This window comes from Solea solea, chromosome 12, assembly GCF_958295425.1.
Source record: "Solea solea chromosome 12, fSolSol10.1, whole genome shotgun sequence".
NCBI classification, from domain to species: domain Eukaryota; kingdom Metazoa; phylum Chordata; class Actinopteri; order Pleuronectiformes; family Soleidae; genus Solea; species Solea solea.
Window position 1 is genome coordinate 15,184,037 of NC_081145.1, and position 27,989 is coordinate 15,212,025.

The following is a 27,989-nucleotide window of genomic DNA, read 5'->3' on the forward strand; positions in this document are numbered from 1 at the left end:
TTTTCAATGAAATAACCATTTTATTTAAGGTAGACCGGCAGTTTCAGTTGATGTTCTGTTGATGTTTTTCGCAATGAACTGTCAAACTGAGTCAAATAGGGGAGTTTATTCAGTTCTCATAAATTGTATCTGAATAGAAAATATCAGTGCAGCACTCAACAACACATCCAGCAACACATCAGTTTCATGTTTAATGGACTGAGGAAAAATCTCTGCAAAATAAATGGGTTTTATTGTTACTGTCTCTTAACTGAAATTGCAAAAGCATCCCAATAGATATCACTGCTCTGGGGGAAAGGACTGCAGACAATCTACGCTACGCTAAAATGGAGCCATGGTGTTTGAATGTGAAACACACTGTAATTACAGATTCTGTTGTCAACACAGTAGCCATGTTTTCTTTTTTCTTTTTTTTTTTTAAAGAAAAGATAGGATGTTTTCGGGGTGACGTGGGGGATAATTTTTATAATAGAGACACGCATCTTGAATCAGAGTTTCTAAAAAGTATTTTCTTTACACTTAGTACAAAAGACATCTCTACCCGTTAGTGCTTCGTTTTAAGATACTATAACATAAATAAACAATTTATTTTCAGTGTTCAGAACAGACAGTTCCAGTGTGACTGGAAAACTAACATACTCCACCATATTCCAGGTGGCAGCAGAGGGTTTAACAAAGTCCTCCTCTCAGATTTTGGCGAAACCCAACAAACCATGCCATACAAAATGTTCTTCATTTCTGCAAACCTTCAACGTAAGCCCCCGTTTTGGGCGGGTGATTCATGTCAAGATTCACTTTTGTTCCCCTTACAGGTTTTCATTTAAGACTCTGGAAAAATCTCAAAAAAAACAAATCTCTTTCAGTCACCTCTCATCAGCTGCTGTCATTATATCTTCACCCAGGTTACTGCGTTTCCTCTCAAGGCACAAGCCTCACGTAAAAACTGTCAGTTACAAATCCCAGAGTGCAAAGCACAGTTTACAGGGCCTCGGTCATTACCTGTAGTCCCAACTTCACTGTCTGTCGATGTGACAGTAAAGTTCTGGGGTACTATCCACTGATATTTAGCATTTACTTTTTGAAAAGCAATTAGAAAAAATTCTGCTGTGCAAAACAATGCCACAAAGAGCTGATCGTGTAGTTTCCATTCTGTTATCTCAAACTCTCTCGTTGATCCCAGTCACACGTTCATCTTCCTCTTTAGGTCTTCCTCATTCAGCGAGTACTCGGAGCCTCAATTCCTGGCAATGAGTTCCTTATGTCCTTATTTGCAGGTAAACACCTCCGTCCTCTCACTGCACGTGTTGCACTTGACGAAGCAACACCACTGGAACTTACAATTGCACTGCCACACTTTGGTGTACTGGTGTGTGTTGTAGCCCCGGCCGCAGCACATGAGGTCACAGCCGTCCGTGTGTGGCGAAGTGCGGTTGCACAGGCGTCCCTGGGTGCCCACGCTCCCTGTGGCTGCGTCCTCCTCGCAGTAGTTGGGTGACCGCTCGATGTAGACAAGATCTGTCTCCATGGGCTTGCGGTAGCCCTGAGTCTGCTTCACCTTGAGGTGGGTGGGCTGTCGCAGTCGGCTAGCCCGGACTACCTCCACATGCACGGCTTCGTTGTACTTGTCCTTGAGTATATAACCAATCTCGCGGAACTTGGGAAGGGTAGTCCAACAGGTCTTGGTGGTGCAGGAGCCCGAAACACCATGGCACTTGCACTCCAGCTTCATTCTTTCTTCTAGAACCTGAAGAGTGGCAGACAAAACACACAACAAATACAACAGCTGTTAAATGATAATAAACATGAGGGAATTCCTAAGTTCTACCCAATCACGAGCTGAATGCTAGAATTGTGTTATGTTGCTAGGCAACTGTAAACAATTGTGATACATTTCAAATCAGCCATCAACATAATTTATTTGAATATTTGGGTAAAAACTGTGATAGCAAAAGGTTATTTAAGCTAAGAAGTCATTTGCCAGATGCTGCCCTTTCATCCATCAGTGTGTAGTAACATATGTCTGTGAAATACACAAATCAAAGCATATCTGGAAATGTCCAACAGCCATGCTGGACATGCCGCTCCATGTCCAACACGAGAAAAACATGTTCTCACTGGTCTTATCCCAGCCTGTAAATTAGTCTAGTCGAGAAAAACAAACATGGAACTCATCTATGATAATTTCAAGCTGGATTAATGCGTCATTGAATGTGTTACACATGCAGAACAAAACAAAGACAAACAGTTAATTGTTCAAAGCTGGATAAATGACTTGAGGAATGTTTTGTTTACATGCTCAGACAACATTTATGATAAAAAAAATTAGAACTCAAAGTTGGCACATGCATGATATATAAATATAACTTACACATTCAGAGGTTTTTACTTATCTACAAAGCAACAGTGCATGTTTTTTTTGTAGGTTAGTCTGTTTCTCAGACTTGAGTTATTCAACATGTGGCACACAGGGTAAATGTATTTCATTTGCTGCCTAATCCTGGGGCTTTGGGGAAATATTGTGTGCTGTCATCAGCATTTCAGTGTAATTAATTTGTCCTGTCAGACAAGGAAATAAAAAGGAGTCTTCACTTTGTGTCAAATTGTTCTCAGGAACAGAGGACATCGGGCTGAAGTCTGATAAGATCATATTAACACATTTGTGTGAGTACTGACATGACTCCTTTGACCCAATTAGAAATCCCCCAGCTTGCTCGAATTATGTTCTTTAAGATGTGTCTTTAGTTGGCAGCTTTTTCCTGGCAACTCTCTTCAGCCGCATCCAAAACTCTTCATTTTTTTTATCAGACACTTGATAAATGAACTCAAGATTTGTTCTGTATGTCTGTCGAAAAAAAAAAAAAATCAACTGCTCCGAGATCATAAATGCCAGCGATCAATGTTGTACAACAATTTATAGTGCACAGACTACATGGAATGACTGGCACAGGGAGTCTGATAGATGCACGGAAACATTAAATGATTCCATGCATCTATCAGACTCCATACTTAAACTGTGTCCATCAAAGCATCTGATCTGCTTCTCATTAGACCAGTATGAACAGATTACCATCTACATATCACTTGTGAAACACACACACAGGTCCGTGCAGATATCCTTCAAAGGACTACGCAATGACTTCCATGTATTTGCACAGCCTAAACAAAGCAGTGCTCCTACACTTATCCTTAACCAGTCCATGCCTAACCCTAACCCTGCCCTAATCACAATTCAAATCTTAAACTTCACAAGTCCCTCAGTAATGAGGTTCTGACTCATTATGACCAGGTTTTGGTCTCCATGACGACTACTGGTCCTGACAAGGTCAGTGTGTAACAAATCCAAGTACACACAAACACACACCATGATGAAAGACATCTCAGGCTGATTCACAGGGTGTTTTAGATTCGGTTTAGTCACGGAACCTATTGTAATTTATTTTTCTTCCAACAATGCTTCTTATTAGTGATTGCAAAACAACATCTCAGCTGGATCCCATTGGAGGCACAAGCTCCTCTCTCATCACCATTTCAGCTCATTTGGCTTCACTTTGTTGGTGCTAAGACTTCGTACAAACCCTTGTAGCACATGGACAAGGGAAACTAAGATCTATAAATCTTTTCACAACAAATAAACCTTGCTACATTAAAAAAAGGCAGCAGAATATCAGGATTAAAAAAAGTGGAATTGAAAGGTTGTTTTTTTTTACACTAAGATTCAGAATGAACACATTTATGAGTCTCATCTGCCAGATCAGATCAAAAACGGTCATACCAATGTCTCCTAGTTGTCCTGCAAATGTAAGAAGTCAGTAGATAATTGATAAAATGTCATTGTCACAATGACAGTCAGTGATGACAGGGAACTGCTGTGCTTTACTACCCGAGGTGCTTTAAACAATTACATACCGATATCCTTTGCTCTTTGGACAGCTTTCCATCGCATGCAAAATAACAAAGGGTTAACATAAGAGAAGCCCGAGAGACCTCTATCCTTAAAAAATATCTTCCACTCACAGTCACTTTCCTTCTGTTTCAGCAAAGAGGTAGCATGACTTTTGCACATCCTCCAAGTATTTAATTTTCCAATCCCTGGAGGGAGAACACACACGGTGCCAACTCCCATTCCTGGCAGTCCAACATGCCAGCACACTGACATTCAGTGCAGCCCGTATCAGTCTGCTTTGTTGACACTGGCACTGTCATCCTGCTTTCACACCCTGAATAGATGCACTGTTATTTGATGCAGTAAAAGTGACATGTTTGGGTATTGTGCAAAGAACTGCAATAATACACTTCATAATTCTATGAAAGGAGCTGAAAGGGGATGACTGCAGCGTATCTGGCAACCACTGGGCAAGCTAAATGTTTCTAAAAGACATGAAAAAGCTGACAATATTAATTAAATCCATTTGTCGACATTCAATCATCTCTTCTCTGTCATTTGCCTTTCACATTCTCCCATTCTTTTTTCTCTCATCCAAGACTAAACAAACACAACAATGATGAACTTTGCAAACAATCTCTCAGGAATAAAAGCCTAAGATCATATGTCAGTGATCGGTTAAAGAAATACATGATACTGAAGCACCAACTGTGTAAAAGTCAGGTAAATATTCACCAGGTAATTGATTCTTAAGTTGGAATGAGTTCTCCCTTGATTCAAATATGTTTTTGCTGTTGCTTTCTTTATGGATCACATCTGGGAAAATGGTCGTGGCGAAGTGTCTGATGTTTTACCTTTCTCCCGGCCTCGTTGTTATGCAAGTTCATCAGGCGGCGTGGGGTCTTTTTAATCTCACGGGCATCCACGAAGCGGCGAGAGAACTCGATGCCGTACTTGATGTCGGCCGAGCATCCTCCCCACTTCCAGCCTTCCTCTTGATTGTAATATCCCTGCTTCTCCCGGTCGCAGCCGCACTGGCTCAGGTTGCCCTGGCTGCATGCTGCTGTTATAGCGTGGGCCACACCTGCCGCTGTGATGGCATAGGTGAATGCCGCTTCCCGACTGCCTGAGAAAGGGGAAAATAGATATTGTTTTAGTAATGTGTGGATAAGATCACATACTGTGACCACACTAGAGATGAATTGTCAATGACATAACATATTAAAAGACAACAAACTATATTTTAACTCCAAACAAATTCTTTTTACATTTTACGACTCATGCAGAAGTGCTCAGATATCCATCATTGTTTTATACTGTATATGAATTTGGTTTTGTGAAACAAATCCCATCATCTAACAGACCAATGTGATCCTGATCAACAGTACAATAATCCAAACTCCATCCCATCATCTTGATAAGATGAGAAAGTTTCCCTCTCTCTCTCTCTCTCTCTCCTGGACAGCTTCTCTCCTGCACCTTAGTAGAAATGTGGTCACATTACTGATCACCATAGTCCTTGGGCCCATGCGGTCTATGCAAGTGCAGTGTTGGAATTCCAGTGTGGGAGAGCCAGTCTAGGTGCTGTCCAAAGTGCTGAATTCCTCCACAGAAGCACCTTGTACTGTTGCCCACACTATAAACAGCTGGGGTCTGCAGGTTTCACTGCCTCACTTCTACTGTACACTGACAAAAATAAAAAGGAGTCAGATGGGGAAGTCAGAGCCACATGGCACTGAGACTGCACAACATTATCATTTTACCTGCGCTGTGTTTACTTGTGTATATAATGCATCATTATATATACACACACACACATATGTATAGATATTATCCAAAGAAATTGTATTTGTGTGCTGTCATTTTGTGTCGAAATAACACAGTTTAAGGTTTGTGAAAAAGTACATATTGTTAAGAGACAAGCTTCCAAAGTAGTGGCAGCAACTGTGTTACACTTAGTCATCAAGGTTTACCTTTTTTTAATTATTTTGTGATGAATATGTTTAATGCAAATAGTTATTAGTTCATAAAATATCAAAAAGATATGATCCGTTGGTCGTCATTGACGATGTCTGCTACGGCGCAAAAAGAAGTCACATTAACGTCATCCTATTAAAGCTCTTTGGAATATCGGCAATGGATTTTAGATGTTTATGACACACATTTAGGTAAGCAGTAACAATGTCATACCTCTCCCCATACCCCTCTTCTCCTCCTCCTCCTCTACTTCTCTCCTAATGGCTACAGAAAGATCTTACTTTAAAGGCTTCTCCGAGCCTAAAACAGACAGTGTGTTATTACAACCCTATTCTCCCTTCGACTGGCAATAATCTGGAAAGGGGCTGAGCAGCAGAAACAAAGCTAACCGCAAAGTGTTTCTGGGGGCCTTTCAGTATTTGAAGAGGAATGTTTTGTAAGTCTTTTGATGTATGTTTTGTAATGTACTCAGTTGTAATTACTGGAATCTCTCTAGGTAAAATTCTTCTGCCCCTCAGAGAACCAAAAGCTCCTTGGTGATACATAAGTTCTTCAATAGTTTTCTGAGAAGCTTAAAAAAACTTTACTATACCACACTAAACAGTTAAGAAAAGAGCAAAGAGCATATAAATCACTGCAGTCATGAGTCACCTGACAGATATTATTGATTTATTGATGTAATGGCTTAGCAACATGCAGTTAGAATAACTATAATTTTTGTATTATCATTGGTAAGTTCTGGTGAATGTTAACCAGTTGAATCCCGCTTTGGGTTGGACTACATTTGTCAGCTGTGACATATTTACAGTAAATGCAGCTTCGATAGACGTGGATCTGAAAACGCCAAATGAAAAACATGTATAATGTGAAAATTCAGTGACTACAACAAATACACTTTCAGGTATTGCAGACATTCTCACAGTGGAATCACCCAAAAACAGGAATGATATCCTAAGATTATGATGATTTGTTTACATCTGCAGCAAGAAGTGGAAATTATACCGAGGTAAAACACCAAACTCAGATGTGAGAGAAGAGAATGGAATAGGACCAAATAAAATCCTAACCAGTTTGAAAGTTACAAGGCATAAAATCTTTGGTTGTTTTACATTGTTTACATTGAGTGGCGTCATATAGAGCCCAGGCGACTACTGTTAGCTCGAGCCTGAGCTACGACTGCTCTGCAGAAAGCAGTATAGTAGAATGTACTTATCTATTAGGGTTTATATAAGCTATGTTTACTGACGTTTTTTTTTTACCCACATACAGGAAGTCATTTGTAGTACCTATAAATACAAACTGTTTAAACACCGCCATTTGCATCTGTTTCCCATTTTATTGCCTCTTCTTTCCTTTTGTACCTCGTAGTCTCGGGGCATTTTCTGAAGTCTCAAAAATGTTTTCACCCAAAGCCACTGTTAATTTCCTACCCTGGCACTGGTGCTGTAGAGCTAATACCACGGCCACAGGTTTGCCCAGTGGGGACTGACTCACAACCACTTTCTTCTCTGGTTAGCAGCAGAGCTGTGCCCCACCAGCTTGTGGTAACGTTCAGCTGCCCCCACCTCACACACACACACACACACACACACACACACATGCTCAAATGTAGATGCACAGCTGTAGCATATGTGCATTCACGCGCACGCACTTGCACGCATACACTCAGTCACCGGCCACATCATAAAAATACAAAACACACTCACACTGCCCTACACCCTCACACACATCCACTGTTAAAAACACATTTGCACATAGACGCACAAACAGAGGGTCAGCGTAATGTTTAAAACAGGTTAAGGGCAGTTTCCAGAGAAAGGGTGGTTCCCTGTGCCATAGATGCATGCCCGTTTCTGAGCCCATTGAGTTGCGCTGCTCATGGGGAAAATGATGATGGAGCTTGTGCTGGATGTCACCCCCCCTGGTGGGTCTGGCACTGCCAGGGCTCTTCCTGGCCAAAAGGAAAGCCAATTACACAAGCCATGGAATAAACATGGTGATCAAGACCTTCTTTTTTCTTTGTGCAATGAACCAAAGAAGACTTTGGAATTTTAGCACTTGGAATGCATTGTCTGCTGAAAAAAAAAAAAAATCCACTTGGAGGATTCAGTCCTAGCAAAGTTACATTATCTGTGATGGTTCTTAAATATTATTCACTTCAAATAAATGGAGAGTTAAGCCTCAATTTGTGTAAAATACACCATCATGAATACCAAAGTTTCTGATATGCTGAACAAAACAAACATAACCACAGCCAGGAAATTCCCATGTGGATGTGGATGCTGTGCGTGCATAATCAGTGTGCTCCTTGTGCTCCTGCTTTGCTGAACAGACGTGTGGTTGATGAAATGTGAAGCAGGAGAAAAAGCACCCATAACAGCAGCAGAAAGCCCTGAAGAAGCTGGCCCCAGTGTCCTGACAGCCCTCCAGGAGGAACCACCCTGGGATAGCCTCGCAAGCTGCCAGTGGAAAATTGGAGTGACCAGAAAAACCTCAATGAACTTGGAAACATTCAGGAGAGAAGAATGAGGGAATATTAAACCAGATGTCTAATGGAGTTTAGTGGCAAGTGTCTGCTACACTATCCAAGAAAGTATGGAAGAAGATCAGGTACATGCATTCATAAACAAGCATTAAATAGCCTGCTAAATCCATGTGTCAGGGACTGAAACCGGAGATGGAGCGAAGGCGACTGACTCAGTATGCCTTGGCCTTTACGTTCACTGACCACACCACTTTGGATACAAGCCCCTGCTGCAATGCTCGTCTTGTTGTTTGACCCGCTGCCAAAACAGGGACACACAAAAAAAACCCTCCCTGGATGTAGTGGCTCGCCGCTAAAATGGCAATCTGTGTTTAGATCCGGAGAAAGGCATAGCGCTAGATAGATGTCACATGACACGACACTTGACATTTACAGATGATGACACTATAAAGCAGTTCTGGTTGAGTATAAGCTAACTGACCAGTGACCTCAACGGGCCTCATTTCTGTCCACTCACAGGACACGGTTAGGCTGTGCTGCTGACAAGAGAGGACAGAGAAAAGATGGTGTGTGGAAGCAACTGCTCTGTCTAAAAAAACAACTCAAGGTCACAGGATCAAAAATGAAAAGAGCGATCTATGCACAATTTCAGATTACAAAATGGACGAATTTTGTTAAAAAAATAATTAGGCCTACGTGTATTGTGTATCAGAAAAAAAATGTTTGCTGCAGCCAAATTTCTAAGCTCGAAACCTCACTCATTTGAGTGGCCAGTAGATGTTGTGCTTGTTTGGGTTTTTTGTGATTAAATAAAGTTTAGCCGTAAATATCTGTTGATATTTAGCATCTGGCACAACGAGCGGCGCTGACAACCGGAGTCAAATATCTTGTTTATTTCAGCATGCTCGGCCACAAAACTTGATTTTGATTCTACCAACTGAGGCTGCACAAGCACAAATGACAGTCTGCGGCCTAAGTGGTCTGTAATGACGCATGCAGACGGTAAGCACTGCAGCAACTTGCAAAGGTGAGGAGGATGCTACACACGCACACACACACACACACACGCTGGCTGAACCCAGCAGTGCAGATGAGCGGCTCCACACAAGCCGAGCATGTAGCACTGCAGGGAAAAGCTTTTTAGAGGGCCCCCCCACCCCCCACCTCCTCATCCCAGACATGCACTCATACCCCAGGGACACTGGAGGATTGGATTGCATAAGAAATTACATCATTTCAACAGCACAATGATACACTGACTTTTTGGGGGCTTAGTATCCAAGGGACATCCTGACATCAGGGATGAATGCTGCCCCAGTGAACAAAGGGGAAAGTGTCACCTGCTGGTGGCCAGAAGACCTTGCACTTGTCATGATGTTGAGTGACAGCATGTTATAGAGGATAGTTGAGACCTCACTTGCCACCAGACTTTATTTTAAAATGGAAAGGGAAAGATCCAAAGTACTGTAGATGTATAACCTTATGTAGACTCCATTTGGAATTATTTTTCCACACTGAATATATATATATATATATATAATAGAATTATGACACCAAAAATACTGAAAAACAAGCTATAACCAAAGCCATGTCGATGCTGGAACTATGTCTCCAGGGCCCCATAGAAGGGGAGGAAAGCAAGAGGAAAATCCCTAGCTTTGTATACCAATCACTGAACTGACTAATGTGCTCTCTACTACTGTTTTCCGTTCCGCTTTATGTACCGTTGCTATGAACATATGCTCCGAGCAAATTATAGACAAAGTTGTGGTCCGTGAGGTTTGCAGCTCGAGGGATTAGCACAGCCATGTTCCTGTACAATAAAATAATATTGTTTTACCAGAACTAGGATCCACATTCTGAGTGTACTCACATCACAGAGCTGAGGAAGTGACACGCTTTGGCGTAGCTGTGCTCACTGTAGGGTCTCGAGTTTGATTCATATAATAAGTGGGGCTTTGAGCAGAAAAGCTTTAACAATTATGATGGTATTTAACGTTGACTGTATTAGATGATGAGAATCCAAAATAAGCTGCCTCCCAGGCATAGAAAACTGGGCTGGCAAAAAACATCTCAAAAGCATCCTTTTTTTTTTTCTTCCTTGATCTCCCTGAGGTGGAGATAAAGCTTTCTGACTAAATACCAAGGCTTGCTAAAACAAGCCCAATCCTTCTTCCCACCCTTTCATCCTAATAATGAGACTAAATCAGGACCTCACCTGCACACGTTTGCAAAATGTAGGCCTGCGCTGTGCATGGTGAATATCAAGTTCGTGCAAGGACAGTGTTGATTGTTTTTCTCAGTTTTATCCTATTTGACTTCAGTGCAAACTGAAATGTATGAATATAAATAAATATAAATCCATCCATATTTCCTTTGCCATTTCCAAAGAATTTCACATTTCATTGAGATTTATCAAGGATGCTCACCCTCTCACTGTGGTTTTGATTTCCTCCAACCCACTGACATCGCTCTCCGATCTCTCACCTATGTGGGCCAGTAGCTGTGTGATTGTTGGCACGTGGAAATATGTCAAATATGCCACTGAGAATGTGTTTCCTTCATCATTTCAAAAGGAAATTGTCAAATAAAGCTCCACATTTCTTAATATCCTCACTCTATTATCTTTTTTATTTTTGTCCAGCCCGCTAACGTCTCTCTCTGTGCTCTCAGCTATGTAGCTGTGTGATTGTTTGCACATGTAAATGTCCAGTGGCGGCCCTGTGTGCAGAGAATACCGTGATCTGCCTGGGATTGTGTTGAACAAAGCTCACTGTGAGATTACACTTGATCCACTCGCATCCTGTTTCCTCCTGCGTCTAGTGGCACTGGCAGACACAGACAGACACAGATCCCACCGATAACACATCATCACTGCGGGGAGGGGAGGCGCAAATCACACACACACACACACACACACACGGGGGCCAGAGGGTCAGGGCCCAGAAAGACCACAGGCCATGTCAGCAGACAGATAGTGGATGAGCAGAAGAGAGGGAGAGACAGAGATAGAGAAAGAAAGAAAGAAAGAAAGGTAAGGAAAAAAGGAGCGGGACCCCGGCTCACCCACATAGCTGATGAATGAACAAGAAAAAGGGGCCTGGTGATGACAGCACTTCGGCCCAACCCTAGATATAGACACACGAAGATGTCATGGGCGGAGGATGTGAGATGAAATATTGGAAGAAAACGAGTAAGAGATGACCTTTATCGAGCCAAGATGACCACAGCCCACACGCTGTAGAACAACAAAGCATCAGACTCATGTATCTGATAAAGAGAGACGAGCGCGCCAACACACACACACAAACACACACACACACACACACACACACAGAGTATATGACTGATGACTGCTCTGTTTTCTCTGGAGTCCCACTGAGAAAGGGCAGAGAGGATTACGGAAAACCCACATGATGATGGGCTGAAAAATAGGCCTTTTATCCAACACTGTTCCACCATAACACAATGCACGCGTCATTTCATCACTGTTCATGCACATGGTGTCAAGCACTTGGCTGCCTCGGAAATAATCTGCAGCGCCGTTGGGAGCTGCATGAGAACAATGCATGAGACAGATTTCCCTGTCACAATTCAGCATCAGTTTGTGACAATGACATGAATGATATGCTGCATCTGAAAATAGGCTATGTCAAGCAAAACTATCAGACCCGACTGAGGGAGCGTTTGTGTGTGCGGTGAGGTTTGGGATGACAAGGATTTATTATTCTGTCAAACTGCGGCGCAACCTTTTTTTTTTCAGCATTATAATTCACTTTCTGAAACTTTCTTCGTATGTTCAGACACATTCCAACCTGTTTGTGTCCGCCTTGCTTTACTCGCACAATGTTGCTGCTGTTTGTTTGTCTTGACTTGCACTCTCTGCGTGCATGAGACATGGCTATGTGAAGACGTGTAGAGCCGATAGGTTTAACGAGCAACGTGTGAACCTATTTGACACTGGTTTGAATATATTTAAAAGTTACACACTACAGCTTTAAGAGTGCACAACCAACAAGAAACAAATCCCGCAAGGGGAAAAAACGTTGGCGGCAGTGTGGTGATTGATGGTATCTTGGGCGAGTTCATCAGGGTCAAAGTATCCACTTGTGAGCTCTTGAAAAACCTCTAGTTTTGAAGAATGACTATTTAACCGCCTTTATTAGTCCTGGGTATAACAGTCACTGCCAGTTTACTAAGCTTATACGTCAAATAGGGGAACATTCTAGTATTTCGAGCAGGAATTTAACTGTTAACTTTCATTGCCTGTTGACGATATTCTTCAGCAAACTCGTGATTTCATTATTGTTTCATTGAATAATGACTGGGTTGACATAGGTGGCTACAGTTACACTGAAGGACTGACTTATTTGCGTTCAAGGAAAGAATGTTTATCCTGTAGCTGATGTTTAACTTGAGAGTTCAGATGGCATCGCTGCATGATTTAAAAGCAGTCGGTTAACATTTTTCAACTGGAGCGAAAGCAATTTCTCAACTTGCATTTCCTTTTACTTCAAGAACGGAACCACTCGATCACTGAAATAGGCTCTCTTGTCCGTTCATTATTAGCCTTAGTTTGGCCTGTGACGCTTTACTTGTAATTTGCAGGGATAGGATTTCACCACAAATGACCATCAACTGATTCTGAGAAGGTGAAAGAGTTCAGCCAGTGCGTTTGTTATCCGTAATTGTTTAGCAGACTGAAAACAAGGAGTTGTGGGCAAGGTGCATGACAGGACAACTCCTTTGAATGTGGGGGGAAAAGGCTATTTAATTGCTATATGAGCTTACACGTGATTCTTAAATTGGACTATTTGTTGTTAATGTGACTCATAATTTTTCAATTTGCTAATACCACTTCCTTCTTTTATTATATTTTTCAGCCAGGCCTGATTCCCCTCTTTCAGAAAACTTGATTCACCCTATTTTGCATCTCAAATGAGGTGAAAAAAACTATGCTTTTGTGCATCTAATTTAGCCTTGAGTTAGGTATGCAAATGAGTCTGTGTGGTCCCTCGTCTGTCATTGGAGCGGATGGGCGGAGCAATTGGTGGATTGGACAGCGATTGGTGCGGCCACAGAACCTCCAGTTGTCTCACTCCCAATGGAAGAAGATAAGAAGCCATAGGCCAGTCTTCACCAGGCGCCTGTGAGAGTCAGAGCGCTTCATGCTGTGGCAGTTAACTTGTGATTTAGCTTGAGATTGAAACTTTGCAATGCTGTTGCACCCTGTTCATTTTGTTTTCCTTAAAGCAAACTGAGTAATGTTCATTTGCTTTTCATTTTGTTTGAACAGCATCCTCTGCCCGTTTTCCATAGTTTGCCAAGTTATTTTGTGAAATTACCCTCAACTCCTTTGTAAAATAAATAATTGTATTTAACCATATCACATCTTGGCTGTTTATGTTGCTTCCCTTCCACCCCACCAACGAGCAGGGACGTAACACTAAATTGTCTTTAATTTAAGATGGCATGCTTTAAAACACCTATAACCCTAAACCTTCTGTCATTCACAACTTCGATCCTCCACTGATTCATCTCAGAATAAATAAACCAACCTCACCCCTGAGCCTTTCAGCCTGTAGTGACCTCTCCCCCCGTCTCATAGAGGGAAACTGTTTTTCATCCAACCTGCTGACTTAAACAATCTTTATCTGACTGGCCCTGGTTTGGCTCCTACAGCTCAGAGGTTCCTGGCAGGTGGATCGAGGGACAAGGGAGCGACTGATGGTGGGAGGTAGAAATTTGAAGTATGAAAACATGCTCTATTCTCTAAACTCCTGTCAGCCTAATCCTCCACATTGTTTTATAAAAATACAGACGGTTCTTATCCAGTTTGCTTGTCCTTGTCCTCAGGGTTTCTTGTCACAAATCACAGCTTTGGGTGACAACTCCGAGAGCTATGTTTTAGGTCACAATGAAAAACAGACTGGTCCTTCCATCTGTTCTTACATGCATCAGTATACGTCCTGTACCAGCAGTTCTGCCTAAACCAATTTGCTGCTAAATTGCATCTTTAAACTGCAGATTCACTGTGTTTGGGATAATGAATAAATGAATACACAGCAGCATTCCCTTTGTAGCAAATGGCTCACCTGCTGCAACTATTCTTGTGAAATGAGCCAGAGGCAGCGTGATTGAACTTTTGTAATATTTCACTGCCAGCATAACAAAAAACCTCTTTCAGATGAAAAGCATGAATCACGACGGTGACAAACTGGCTGGAAACTCAAACAGAGTAACCAGAGCAGGCCATTTTATGACAAGGGGGCCAGTGTTGGCTTTTGATGCTGAGTGTAGCCGTTGAAAGGTGTCCATTTTCAAGCTCCAATCACTGACATCAAGTGCATTGCAGACTTGCAAGGTGTTCATAAGCACATCTTTGAGATGAGGGCCATCCCTGTCACAGCCATAGACATGTCTGATTGTACAACAGATTGTGCTTTTTAAGTGCAAAGATATTATTAACAAAGTTAAAAAAGGTAAAAATGAATAGAAACGGCGATTTTATCGCAGTTGAGAAGGAGAATAAATGCAACAGGAAAATAAGTGTTCATACGTGTTTACGTTGAGAATAGTTGGGGGATACGGGGCAAAGATCACTCGCTGAATCTCAAACACATCATCTTATTATGTGAGATGTGTAACAGAAACCACATGGGGTTTTCATTGCACTTCACGCGTGGGTGAACGCACTCAAATATGCATAAGAAACCTGCATCAACAAAGCACAGCCATGGGATCAGTTCTTGACAGGGATATTTAAAATACAATGATTCATTCAGAAACCAAGCCAAGGATTATGATTGGAGGACTGACCACGGCTGCCATTCTCATCCTGAAAACCACTCTGCATTGCTGATGGATCTGCCTCTAATTTTATTATTACTTTTTAATAGACTGCAACGAGCCCCACAATGACACCCATTTCTGTTAGCATGGGATAATTCATTCCACATTTTTACACACTGCCAACACCATAGCAGGGTACGAGGGGGAAAGCTGCTAAATCTGCTTTTGCAGAGGAAACAGAGATGCACTTAAAATGCAAGTTTCAAATCGCACTGCGAAATTTATTGCGTTGCTCCCCAATTTGTCAGTGAGGGCACAATAAGGTAAGCCAACACTCTGTAAAACAGAGATACAGTCGAGGGATAGAAGTGCCACAAGAGCAAGGGTGCTTTTCAATCTATAGCCTCAAGTCTTGAGTTCAACTGGGTGTCTGGCCACAGAGAGGATGCCAAGCAGAAGCCGTCTTCTCAAGTCAACACACTTTTCTGTTTCCACAAGAAGAGCGTAATGAATCAAATGGCCTGTCTTTCAAAGTGAATCACCTCTGTTGAATAGAGATATCTCAGGGCCTATAACGCTCAATAACCAATCTATCAATGTGCGTTCCCATGGAAAGCAAATCTAATACCATGGAGCAGCTCCAGAACATAAAGACTGCCTCCAAGAGCAGACAGCGCGGAGAAAATGCATTAGACTTGCGGTCTGCTGATCTTTGGCACTTGAAAAAAAAAAAAACACTACAAAACTAAGACTGGATCACAGAGCAAGGGGGAAAGGTTTAGTGTTCATAATTTGAGGGATTTGAATCAAAAAACGTATATGGAAGCGGAATGGGAATAGCTTTACCCCTATACTTGATTATGATGATGTGGAATCTGCAGATTCGGAGAAGGGATTGGAACATTTTTGTTGGGAGAGTGTGTTCCATGATTTCAAATGCCATGCTAAAGCATTTCCTAATACGTAAAGACATGGTCAGAAAACATGGCTACATGTTCAGTGTCGAGAAACAAACACTGGAAACTATCACAGCAGGGATGCTGCGTATGTCGTCACAGAAAGATGGTGGGATGAGAAATAAACCGAGTGTCTATAAGGTGAGGTCTACAGGAGCTGTTGCGTCTGTGATCTCCCATAATAGACGTCTCTAGTAGGATTAAAGGAGTATTGTCATAGCCCTTCTATAACACTTCCCACATACGGCAGTCAAGTGCTTGATCTTACTGTCAGTCTGTCTGTCAAGAGCCAATCACACACACGCCAGTATTTAGCAATGTATTTGATTGCTTGGTTATAGTAGAGGGAGAACAGTCAGAAATACTGTTTCTCTACTATACATACGATATATTGAGAATAAAACTAATAATAATAAAATAATAAACGTAGCAAAACTGTGAATGAGCTAAACTTTAAGCCTTGTGAACTGTAGATCACTGATGATCAGTGTAAGAAAAGATGATGAGGGTTGGTGACACCAGTGACACTAGGCTGGATTGATAGTGTGGTTGCAACACATCACTCAAACCCAGAGGTCGCTTCTCTGTGATACGAACAAACCCAGAAGGAAATCCAAATATAAACCAACCACTACTCAGTTTTTATGCCTGGTAAAAACACATGGACATACCAGCCACAATGAGTACTGCAGTACATACATATAGTTGTAATACATGTAATACATACATGTAATAGACGTATGGAAAATAATTCACCTAAGACATGTTGACAACTAGTATGCACCTTTATTTTAGCACTAAAGATGATTATAATGGACACTTGGGGGCTTATTTGATTAATTTAATGACTAATGATTAATTTTATGACGTAACAACTGATACTGTTCTTTCCGTAAACTGAGATAAAAGCCAAAAAAGAGATTTGTTCTCTTTCATATGTTTCACTTCAGTTCAACCAATGTGTCTTTTCTGTGCAAGTCATATTCCATCTAATCACTAACATGTGTATTATATTAGGATATTTGTTTATGAACAGGTGTGTGTGTGTTCTTCATTTTAAATGGCTTATTGTGTTACATGCATCCCTGCTTTTAAACCTCTTTATTTAATATCTATATAGATATATAAACATGTTTATTTCCACTTCATGTTAAACTCTTTAAGACCAGTCACAAAAATAATGCACGAGCCAGTGTGCCAACGCCCCGGGAACAAAGAGCTACTGTGTGCCCCTCGTGCAGCCATGGTATCCACCAAATATGCCAACACTGTCAAGAAGTACAAACAATGAAACATGTTCTCCTTTTCTCCATCGTTAAAAGGGGGAATAAATCATTAACTTGAAGGAGATACGGCCGTGTCACAGGGCACAGGAAATTCATTTAATTGGGAAGAGGCAACGTCTCACACAAAATGTCAAAGGCAAAGAGAGATTACGCAATCCCGGTGAGACACAGACAGAGCCGTACAGCAACTTCCAATTCACTTGGTATAAGCACAAAACCATTTGACTTTTGTTTGATGACTATCAAAACAAAATGGAAATAATCTCTTGAATCCGTCATGGGAACGCTGAGAAAAACAAAGTTCGACATTGGTCTAAAACAAAAAAAATCATGGAATGCTTTACTGGGAAAGTCGCCTTCAAGTCGTCATTATTATTATTATTGAACAATCATGGCAGGCCCAGTAGTCACCGCTTTCTGACAAGGACTGGACACCAAGAGTAATGTGCTCATCGCGGGCACATGAAGCTATTTCTGGTGCCGACCTTCTACGGAAACCAAACAAGAAAAGCAAACAGGAGCATTAAATTCAGACGACGTCATGACTGAAGAGGATGTAAATGACAATGGTGCTCATCAAAAACCTGTGTGAGCTCATGCAGTATATATATATATGGTTTTCCATGTGCATCAAATCCATCGCGATGACTGATAAATGCATAGAAAACTGCCTCAAAGAACAGGGATTGTGTGAAATGAGAGCCAACTTAATGTAGAATATGTAAAAGTAGCACACTAATTGCAGAGTAAATCCACCGCTTTTTCCAATGAACTGGTTCATGTGCAACCTTTAAGTATAAAAGAACAGAGTGAAAGCAGAAAGGGGAATGACAAGCGCTGAAGAAAACAACACGAGCTGCTTCACAAAAGAAAGTGCCACATTCACAACAAAGAAAATGCCTTTGTCGAGGGAACTGGAGCTAATTCTGCTACTCCTCGAGAGGAGTGATTGTTAACAGAGCCCCTGAATTAAATGCACAGCCCATCCACAACGTGATGGCAACAGAAATATCTTCTAAATGAAAGGATATATATATGTGTATATAAAAGAGACCGTAAAACAAAAGTGATGCAAAAGGGGCTTTGCGGACCACCGAGTTTCTCAAACAAAAGCATCGTAAATGTAAATGTTTGTCTGCTTTAGATCTTATTTCAGCATGTATATGCGCACTCTCATGAACCAGCCAAGCATGGACACAACCGATTTAGCTCGATTAACAACAGATGTGTCCATCTATTTCAGTTCGGCAAGCATTCTCTCTGCAATAACACCATTAGTTGTCTCCTCATTTGTGATATCATTTTTCAACCATACGTTTTCCCCATTAGGGCTCCAAAGTCTTTCGGTAGCTTTTCCATAACTTTGGCATAGCCGGCGACGGTCGGTGTGCAGCAGAACCGACATCAACAGAAACTAGAGCACACTGGAGAAATATAACATTGTCAACGGGAATGAGCGACCACTACGAGGGGCGGGAATCAGCACTATATGAAATCCTCTTGAGCAATGCCAATGCAAATGGTTATACAATAGAGAGTCAGAGAGAGAGAGAGTGTGTGTGTGTGTTGCTGGTTTGAGTTTTGACTGTGTCATGTTTGCAGTTTGGGTTTGGCTCGTGAAGAGCCATATTTCATAGGGGATAAGAGGGTCGTGGGCTGGTACCACATTTTTTTGATGCGTTTCAAGTCGTGTCTCTGCAAACTGAGACAATCGTGTGACTCGAAAACACGCATTATGCAACCTCTGTTTCCTTTTCGGTTTTGTCATTGCCGACTTCATCACTACCACATGGCTATCAGTGATCACAGGCTTCAAAAGAGTTCTCTACCCTCAGCTGTGCATCCCAGTGCACACACACACACTCACACACTCGCAATCAATTGTTCGGCTGCTGCACAAGCGTACCAAGAGCATGACTCCACAACACTGTGTCGTGTGTGGAGTAAATATCATGGGTTGGTTCATCAGTACTTCACTGTACCTGCATACGGGTAAAACTGAACATATATTCAAACTGATGATACCCTTTTTTTTGAGCTACATTTCATTTGACAGGAATTGCGATTGCGACTTGATTGGCGATGTCAGAGGGAATGGTCATTGTTCTCGTTTTCATTTGTAAAACACATTTAAAATGATTACTGTGTGATATGTGCGCATATCTGTGAGAAACAAAGATCAGTCTATAGAGTAAGGCGTGTATAGATCGAGACAATAATTCATCTCAAATTATATTTTGACACACTTTTTGGCTTTAACAAATATTGCGCAGGACTCTGTATTAAAATTTCGAAATAATTGTTTAAACCTAAAATGCACTGCATGCTGGTAGAGAAATATTATTCTTATATTATCTACCCAACAGAGATGTGAGAAGGAAATTCATCAACTCAACCTAAATCCAGTCTTAGTCCTTTAAAAAGTGTCGTAGTAAATAAAACTTGTGAATAACGAGCAGAAACCCATCACTTTACTAAAAAATCCCTTCACTCAGAACAGCTAATTGTCATAATAAAGGTTCTCATGCACACATGCACAGATACACAGACAAGCGCCCACTGGGACCTTTCCCTTTTGTCACAGGACCCAGACTGACCTACTCGAAGCTCCTGACCGAAGACTGTCCTCTCTCCCAGCGCCGAGCAGTTCCAGCGTCCATATCGGAACTGGTATTGACACTCATTGATGCCCATCTGGGCGCCTTCACCCACAACAATGATGGCGTCCGGACGGCTCTGGCAGATGGCCCGCTGACGAGGTGCCAGCCCGGGAATCTTGTTGCAGATGATGTTGGCACCCAGAGCCACCACAGACGACAGGGCCCTGCAGAAAGTCAGAGAGAGAGACGGCCAAACATGCACATGAGCATTCGTTCACAACACATCGATGCAGTCACATGGGCAAGATTGCAACACACCTACATGCGTTGTTGCACACACACACACACACGCACACACACACACACACACACACACACACACACACACGTGAAAAAAAACAAAACGTGGGCTCTGGTTAGAGGTTCCAGATGATGGTCAGACTCACTTACGTGAGACTCTCCAGAACAGGATTCAATTCAGTCTGAAATTTATGTACGTTCCATACTGAAGTGAAAGCTGCGCTGCATGAAAGCATTTAATGGCGTAGAGATAAATGAAAAACCTAATCCATTATAAACACATAAGGAAACACACAGAGAGACCTGCTACAACGGAGAGAAAACAAAATGCTTATTTGACTGCTGACAATGCCATCCCACATTGGTTTGGATGGTGGGATTTGGAGTAATGAGTCGGGGTTTGTGCGTTAATTGTTAGGTAACAGTGGCAGCAATAGTTGCCAGAGCTGACTCTTACACAATGCAGGACATTACACTTGCCCAGTGTTTTGTGATGAAGATGCAGAATTCACCTTTTTAACCAAAAGTCATACAAAATGTTATCTTTGTGTGTAAAGTACCGCCTATAGATTTTACGAGGCGCTGCTTTTCCTCTAACCCACATCCTGGTGTCCAAAAATATGTAAAATATGAAAATATGTTGGGTTTTCAACACGGGTCGCCTGAATTTGTAGAGAATAAGAGTGCTGTAGAGTCACAGCATCTTCTCAGTTCCCCCCAGGGAGACTTCAGCACATGTGATAGTTTGACGTGATGAGATCAAAACACATGTCAAAGATGGTCTTGTAACCGCAGAGGAAGCCAAAACAGATTACAGCCCAACAAAGCACTGACTCCCTCCACAGCTCGGTTTATAACCCCTGCAACCACGTGGATGTACACTTTTCACACATGTCAGGCACAGGGAGCCATAAATGAGCACGGACTGGGAAGTGTGACGTAGAACTCCAACGGACTCACCGCAAATCCAGCAGACTAACGCTGTGTGTGTCAGCAAAAGAAAAATGATGGTGGCATACAAGGGGTGAAAAGGAAGACAATGGGTTATATATTATATCTATATCGCGACATCGACTTTTCCTGGTTTTTAAAATGATCTGAAACAAAAGGTAATATCTGTGTCTTAAGAATGCAATACAGTAAATTTATTTATTTTAGAGTGTATTTACAGTGTATTGTCACTCTCCTTTGATAAGCGCAAAACATCTTTTTTTTCGAGAGGCCAGAGAAACAAACTTTTATATCCTGATAACGGGATACAGCCTTAAAAAATATCCAGATATTATTTATCAGCCATATTGTCCGGCCTTGAGAGAAAGAGAAAATGATTTATGTGGGATTTAGTACTTGGTTTAGTCAGTGGGAGAATTCTTGACTATGAGCAAAGATATGATCATTGATTAGAAATCTCTATTGGACAACCATTTTCCCCCTTTCCACAGGTTGCTAGAATTTCTCCACACAGACAGAAAAAAAAACATAGATCTCCATTTCAAACACACACACATGTTTAAATGAATCCTAATTGCAGCGAGATGCATATCTCTGACCAAACTTTAGACGGCACACATTTTCCTGCTCTTCTCGGGGAGTATACTTTACTTTATAAAAGTAAAGGATGCATCGTGTCCACTGAGTTTGCTTCCATCTTTCTAAATGTTACCATGTATTATGTTAAAAATAAAGAAAACTCGGGCTCAGGAGATTCAGGGTCCACGGTAAACACTGCAGCCTGCAGACGCTTTCAAAGCCTCTTTGCTCTCTCAGCTGTTAAACAGGCTTGAGCTCCTCTGACCCTCTGTGACCCTGCTGTATATGTGGTTGCTCGTGGCAACAGTGACATCTACTCTGTACAAACCGAAAAGGTCAAGCTAAGAGAAGTAATGCGTAACTGGAGGAAATTCATTGTCTTGCATGATGAGTGTTGAGCCTGAATAGAAATTGTTTCTTCATAACAAATTCAAAAGGCAATTGAGTTTGTTTTGGGATTATATGTATATATATATATATATATATATTGGCTTATAAACCTAACACAGCAGTACAGTGATACTTTCAAACACTGCTTCATAAAACCTCCCCTCTTGGCTCTTTCTCATGTCATTCACCTGCTAATTCACAGAATTGCCAGTCTACCACGGGCAACTCCAAACATCAGACAACACCAAACAGAGAATTCCAGAGTTAAGCTTTTAAATCCCCGCATCATCAAAGTGCACAAATGTGATCATGTTTGCTTAGCGTATACTTAGTACGCCAGCGGGCTCGGGGGGGAGCCGCACAGTCACACAGCTCTCCCGTCAGACAGAGCAGCGACAGAGACTCGAGCTGCCCTTCACACATGCAACAAGGCTGTCACGCTTGGCTGCTGCAGCAGCAGCTGATAAACATCGAGTGTGTACAAAACACGGGGTGTGATTCAGTGTATCGCTCGGTGTTGCACTGACACAGGCGTTTTGGTGAAAAATGCAACAGGTGGCATGTTTTTTTTTTTTTTTGTCCTTTGCCATGAAGCACAAATACTGCAACTAAACAGCTCAAATGTGCATGTGCATTTTTACGCATATATTTAAATTTAATTCAAATTGCACACATACACACATGACACATTATGTTCAACTTCAATTTTTAAAGCTGGGGATTTTGGTCTGTCTGGGATTTTAGGTTGATTACAAAACCTGTGATGTGACTGGGAGAAAATCTCAGACATGCATACATCCCTTCTCTGGAAAAACTTCATTCTGCACCAGCATCGTTGCACTTTCCAGATTTTTAATGGCAGGGTAGTGTGGGCTAAAGAGAAACTATAGTCCATACGTCATCGTCGTACAGTGTGCTCACTGCCACCTACTCCATCACATGGAACACTTTGAAACTAACTGACACACTATTAAGCTCGCAGGCATGCATCTTCTACCGAGGAATGCACTCACAAAAATGCCTGACACACGACATAACGAAGTCGACTGAGTATATGCCCTTATTTTCCAAGAGTGGTATATTAATTATAGTGATGGAGATGGGTTCCCTGTTAAACTGCTCGTTTACATAATAATAAGCTTTAAGAAATGCTCACAAACCATTCTGTTTTTAAACCATATCCAAGCTTTCTCACTCATCATTGGGATTTTATCAACAACAACAAAAAGCTGGTGGAATGATCACAGTTGCAACATAAATATGTAGAATAAAAATGATGTTATTCTACAGTGTGCAAAGGAGCAACAGTTAAACGTGTGCTGATGGTAAAAGGCACTGATTACAGACTCCTTTGATAAATTGTACAGTTTAACCTACAGTAATTCAGATTTTATCATTTTCAATCCGTATTATTTGTTGTGCTTCAGGGCATGTCTTGTGGTTCATGTACACACAATAACCAAAACTATGGATTGTTGCTTTGTTCTGCAAGCGATCACAATATTTGTTGTGTCAACCGCTTCTAACTGGAAACCAAAAACCACCTCTGTATCAGCAGCAGGTTTGTGGTCTCCTGCGAAATCAAAAGAAAGCGTGGGGGATTAATAATTTGATAAGCTTGCCCTTCAGCAAGAATGATTTTCAGGGATTACTCATTGTCAATCGCTCAAACGTGTGCAGATGTGGGCTTTATGTTGAGAGTAAAATACAAAGAATTAAGCAGAGATAATTGTTCACACGCTGTGGCTCTGACAGGTCAGCAGTGCTCTCATAGGTAAACACTGTGTTCACTTCTCCGCACAGGGACAATAGACAGAATACCAGCATCCAATTGTCTTGAACATCTCTGCCACTCTGTGGCCAAAAATGATTCCATGTAGCAGTTACCAGGACGTTTTATTTTTCTGCTCTTCGTAAATGTTGGCAATGCGGCAGCTGAACATAAACCATCGCCGCTTTAAACGCTCATCCGCCTGCAGACGGCACATTAGCGCGTTTGGGTTTGGGATAATTACTTTATTCCCACGTGGATCGTTTTTCCAAGCGACCTTTCCATTAATGAGTTTTGTCATGAGTGAGAATTTCCATGAGACTTTAGCGTCGTGTGACATTTTAAGCGTGCGTAAATCATGTTCTGGTGTTAAATTCAGTTTACACTAAGTTCCACTTTCTGCTCCGCCTGTTCCCCGCGGCTTTAGTTTGATGACTCACTATAAACATGTTAAACTCAATCTCTGATGCGTAAAGACGAAAGAAATCCATATCAGACCCGGCGTTTGAAGGGAAAAGAGATCGCATTGTCCGGTAAAAAGGTTACACGGGAGCAAAAAAAAACAAACAAACCCGTGCGTATTAGTCTGTCTGTGGATGAGCGCGTCACTCTCTCAAGTTGATTAAGGAGCCGTTAATTGGCTGAAACTTACAGGTAGCTGCCGCTCGTCAGGATGAGGAAGATCTGCGGATAGTAGACTGACAGCAGTACACTGCGCGACGAGAAGATGATCATGATGACATTGAGCAAATGGCCACGTTCGAGCTGATTAAGAAGGCGTGGAGTGGATGAGGAAGAAAAAAAATCCCTTAATTCACGGTTTTAAGTCCTTTTCGTACAAAATGCAAAAAAAAAAGAGGTGTTGTGCGTCTCCGCGTGTCTTTGGCGCGGCTCTACGCAGCTCCAAGCTCCCAGGGCCGAGTGTGCGCTGAGATTGGTTCTGTCATCTCTGAGCGGCGGAGGCTGTTACACAGGACTGAGGGTTCCTTTGCTGAAATGATGATGGTTTTAGGGATTTTGCATGGCAGAAAAGTGCCTCTCTCCACTCTCGTGAGAGTCGTGCCTGCCATTGGGCAGGGAGAGACACTGCAATCCGCCCACTTTGCCACGACGGGACAATAGAGTGACACTGATCCGATCCCCGTTGGACGTGCAGGAGGTTTCATTCATCCTGCACACCCTCCACCCTCCACCCACACACACTCCACCCCCACCATCTATAGCCAAAAATAAACAAACAGACGCTGGCTGTCTTCATATCATAATCACAGCTCCATGTGCAAATAAAAAAAAATCCGTTTATGTCATTCTGAATCAACCACATATCAACCCGTAGCATTCTTTATAATATCACATCAATTGTATTTCTGTGTGAGATACAGTGAGAAAATCCCTTATAAAAGTCCTACAATGTTTAGTGTCCTCGTGGGACCAATAAAACCTTTGGTGGCAAGTGGTCCTATAATATTTCCATAAAGACACAAAGAATGTTTGCGGTACGCAGATGTGAATCCCAACGAGCTTATTATTTCCTGTGGCGAGAGTCTAATATTCCTATAGCATGTGCGAGGTCTGCGTGTCTGCTGCGCTCTGATGCCATTCGATGGCCGACATCCCATCATGTTCAAATACTAATTGTGTGACTCTGCTGTAAAATTGTGTAATGATTTCCCCAGATTGAATGACTGCTCAAAGACAAGTCCAGGATTGGATCTGTGCAGAGAAATGAAGTGAGGGAGTGAGGGAGTGAGTGAGTGAGTGGAAGGCTTTTATCGCTCCAGTATCGTGACGCTCACTCAACACCTGCAGGCTCCGCTCATTATAAATGAAGAGGGTGTCATGAAAGATTTAGGCAGAAAGAAAAGGGGATGGAGCTAATGAGCTATGTGGCCGGGGCTTAGTCAACACGGAGACAGGTAACTTCCCTCCCATATACCGTCATATGATATGAACACATTTTGTGGGATAACAGTCACAGGGAAGGCTGATTTTTTTTTTTTTTTTGATTTGCTGTCACTGCAAAAAAAAAAAAAATCACTGAACATCAAGTGGCCCTTTTTTTTGCACAAAAAGTTTGTTGTCATTAAATTGAGAAAACAGATAAGTTGCAAAAAATAGATTTAAAGGGACACTCACATCATCATTTAAATGCGTTGTTGCACAATTATCCTGCCTGAAGGCCCCTGTTGTGACTTATTATAACTTTAAATGTGTTGCATAATTTTAGGTTAAAGTTTTCCTTCAAGTTCCAGGGTGGTCACATATATTTTTATATATATTATTATTGTTATATTTTTTTTTATTGCACATGCATAACACATCTATACAACAGTACAATATTAGACATACATTTAGATTTGAAGTGGTGTGATCCCATAACAATACAAATCCCATAATATGCATGTAAAAAAGTATAGTTTGCATCAAGGTGAAGTGTATTGCAAAACAGGTAAAAACTCAGTCGGGGCAAAGGAATGTGGAAATACAACTCAGTCCGCTGCTATTAATGTAGGTATGCAGGAGTGAGCTGGATCTGGAGCAGAGACAGCGGCTCAAATTATCTTGTGCGACAAAGGAGCAGCATGAGAGTCTCCTGAGGTGAACTTAAATGCACCTTTGACAGCGAATAATGCTTGTCCACATATGTGTTATTGTTTTTGTTGTTGTTGTTTTTTTGGCACAAGGTCTTAAACTGTGCAACTTTTACGCAGGTGTGTGCATATCATTACATTATAAATACACCTGCAAAAAAAACAAAAAAACAGTTTCTCTTGAGTCTGAGGTCAGAGGGCACCCGAAGCCTTCCTGTACAGAGTGTATTTGTGTTTGAGTGTCGCAATAAATGTGATACTCAGGTGTGCGCATGTGAGCAGCGTGAATCACAGGTAACCTGCACAGAAACTCACCCAAGTCTGAGGTAAATGATGCCAAAGCACAGGAACACGTAGAGACGCCGCTTTCGGAGGGGTTTGTGCATGATCGTAACCACTTATTCCGGGGGCCATGCACTGTAACATGAAGTGGTCACACTTTCTATTCACATTGGCAGCTTTCTAACCCTTCCAGATGCACGTACGCTGCCCATTTTCCGCGACATCAAGCTGGAGCGCGCGTGAAATCTTCGACCGTGTGAAATCCATGGTCCAGCAGTCCAGGAGAGATGCTGGCGACGACCTGAAAGGCGACTTTAACTCCAGAATATCACCTGGGAGAGGGTCAGACTTGAAAGGTGACTGAGTTCTTGGAGGAAGTGCCTCCTATTCGTCCTTACTTTCACAACAGAGCCTAATTAACAATTCCCATTTCCTGCGCCTTGTGGGCAGAAAGCAAACGAGCTGTACTTCCAGCAGGGCATTTCGCTGTGATTAAATTCTTTGCCTCGCTTTCTCCTCCTCTTTAAGACATCTTAAGCTCAGTCCAGGTTACTAACTTACAGCAGCCAGGTACTCTAACACAGGTAACAAAAGGGCTGCACGCCTCCTTCTCCTCCTCCTCCGGCATGGGTATGCAGGGAATGGGACGGGCTTCCAGACTGCGATCAACACGTGTAGTTGTTGTACAGAAAACTAAAAGGGACGAAGTGAAGTGGCCTTTTATAGGCCTGTGTCCCAGGCACAGCTGGTGCTTGTTGGGTATTGCCTGGGTTTTGCCGCACCAGTGGGGGATTCCCGGATGGGCTCTACCACAACAGTAAACTCCATAAAGTCAAACAGACAAGGACTGACTTTCCAGCTGTGTGAATAATAATTATTTAAAAAAAAAAAAAAAAAAAAAAAAGTACCATTGCATGCCTGATTATGACTAATAATAATGAACTGGCGTCATGATATCTACATGTGAGGGTGGTTTATTTCAGTCACTTTGATTAACGGTGCAATGCAGGAACAAACCAAGACAAACAAAACATAAATATTCCAACTGGTTAGGGCTGAGTTCGGGAGAATTTTATGCAGATGTTCAGAATACAGTCATGTCCGCAGGGAACTGTTATCTGACTAAGAAGACTCCCTCTGGTGGCT

The 27,989-nt window shown here is 41.9% G+C and overlaps 1 protein-coding gene across 2 annotated transcripts; it reads right to left on the reverse strand.

Moving 5' to 3' along the window:
- wnt7bb (wingless-type MMTV integration site family, member 7Bb) lies at window positions 1-27,502 on the reverse strand. Of its 2 annotated transcripts, none has more exons than XM_058646495.1 (4): window positions 26,877-27,502; window positions 19,977-20,203; window positions 4,738-5,009; window positions 1-1,744 (listed from the first exon to the last, which is right to left on the reverse strand). In XM_058646495.1, the coding sequence occupies exons 1-4, from the start codon at window positions 26,945-26,947 to the stop codon at window positions 1,265-1,267; spliced, it is 1,050 nt and encodes a 349-aa protein (XP_058502478.1). In that variant the 5' UTR covers window positions 26,948-27,502; the 3' UTR covers window positions 1-1,264. The 2 variants fall into 2 exon arrangements, with proteins under 2 accessions (XP_058502478.1, XP_058502477.1); XM_058646494.1 differs by lacking the exon at window positions 26,877-27,502 and adding an exon at window positions 24,623-25,079.
- Window positions 27,503-27,989: the final 487 nt, after the last annotated feature.

Coding starts and splice junctions, on each gene's coding strand:
- wnt7bb (XM_058646494.1), bottom strand. CDS start 24,705: ATGATCATCTTCTCGTCGCGCAGTGTACTGCTGTCAGTCTACTATCCG. Junction 5,010..19,976: donor CGGTCAGGAGCTTCGAGTAG/GTCAGTCTGGGT, acceptor CCCCTTTCTCAG/GCAGTCGGGAAGCGGCATTC. Junction 1,745..4,737: donor ACAACGAGGCCGGGAGAAAG/GTAAAACATCAG, acceptor GCCACTCTTCAG/GTTCTAGAAGAAAGAATGAA.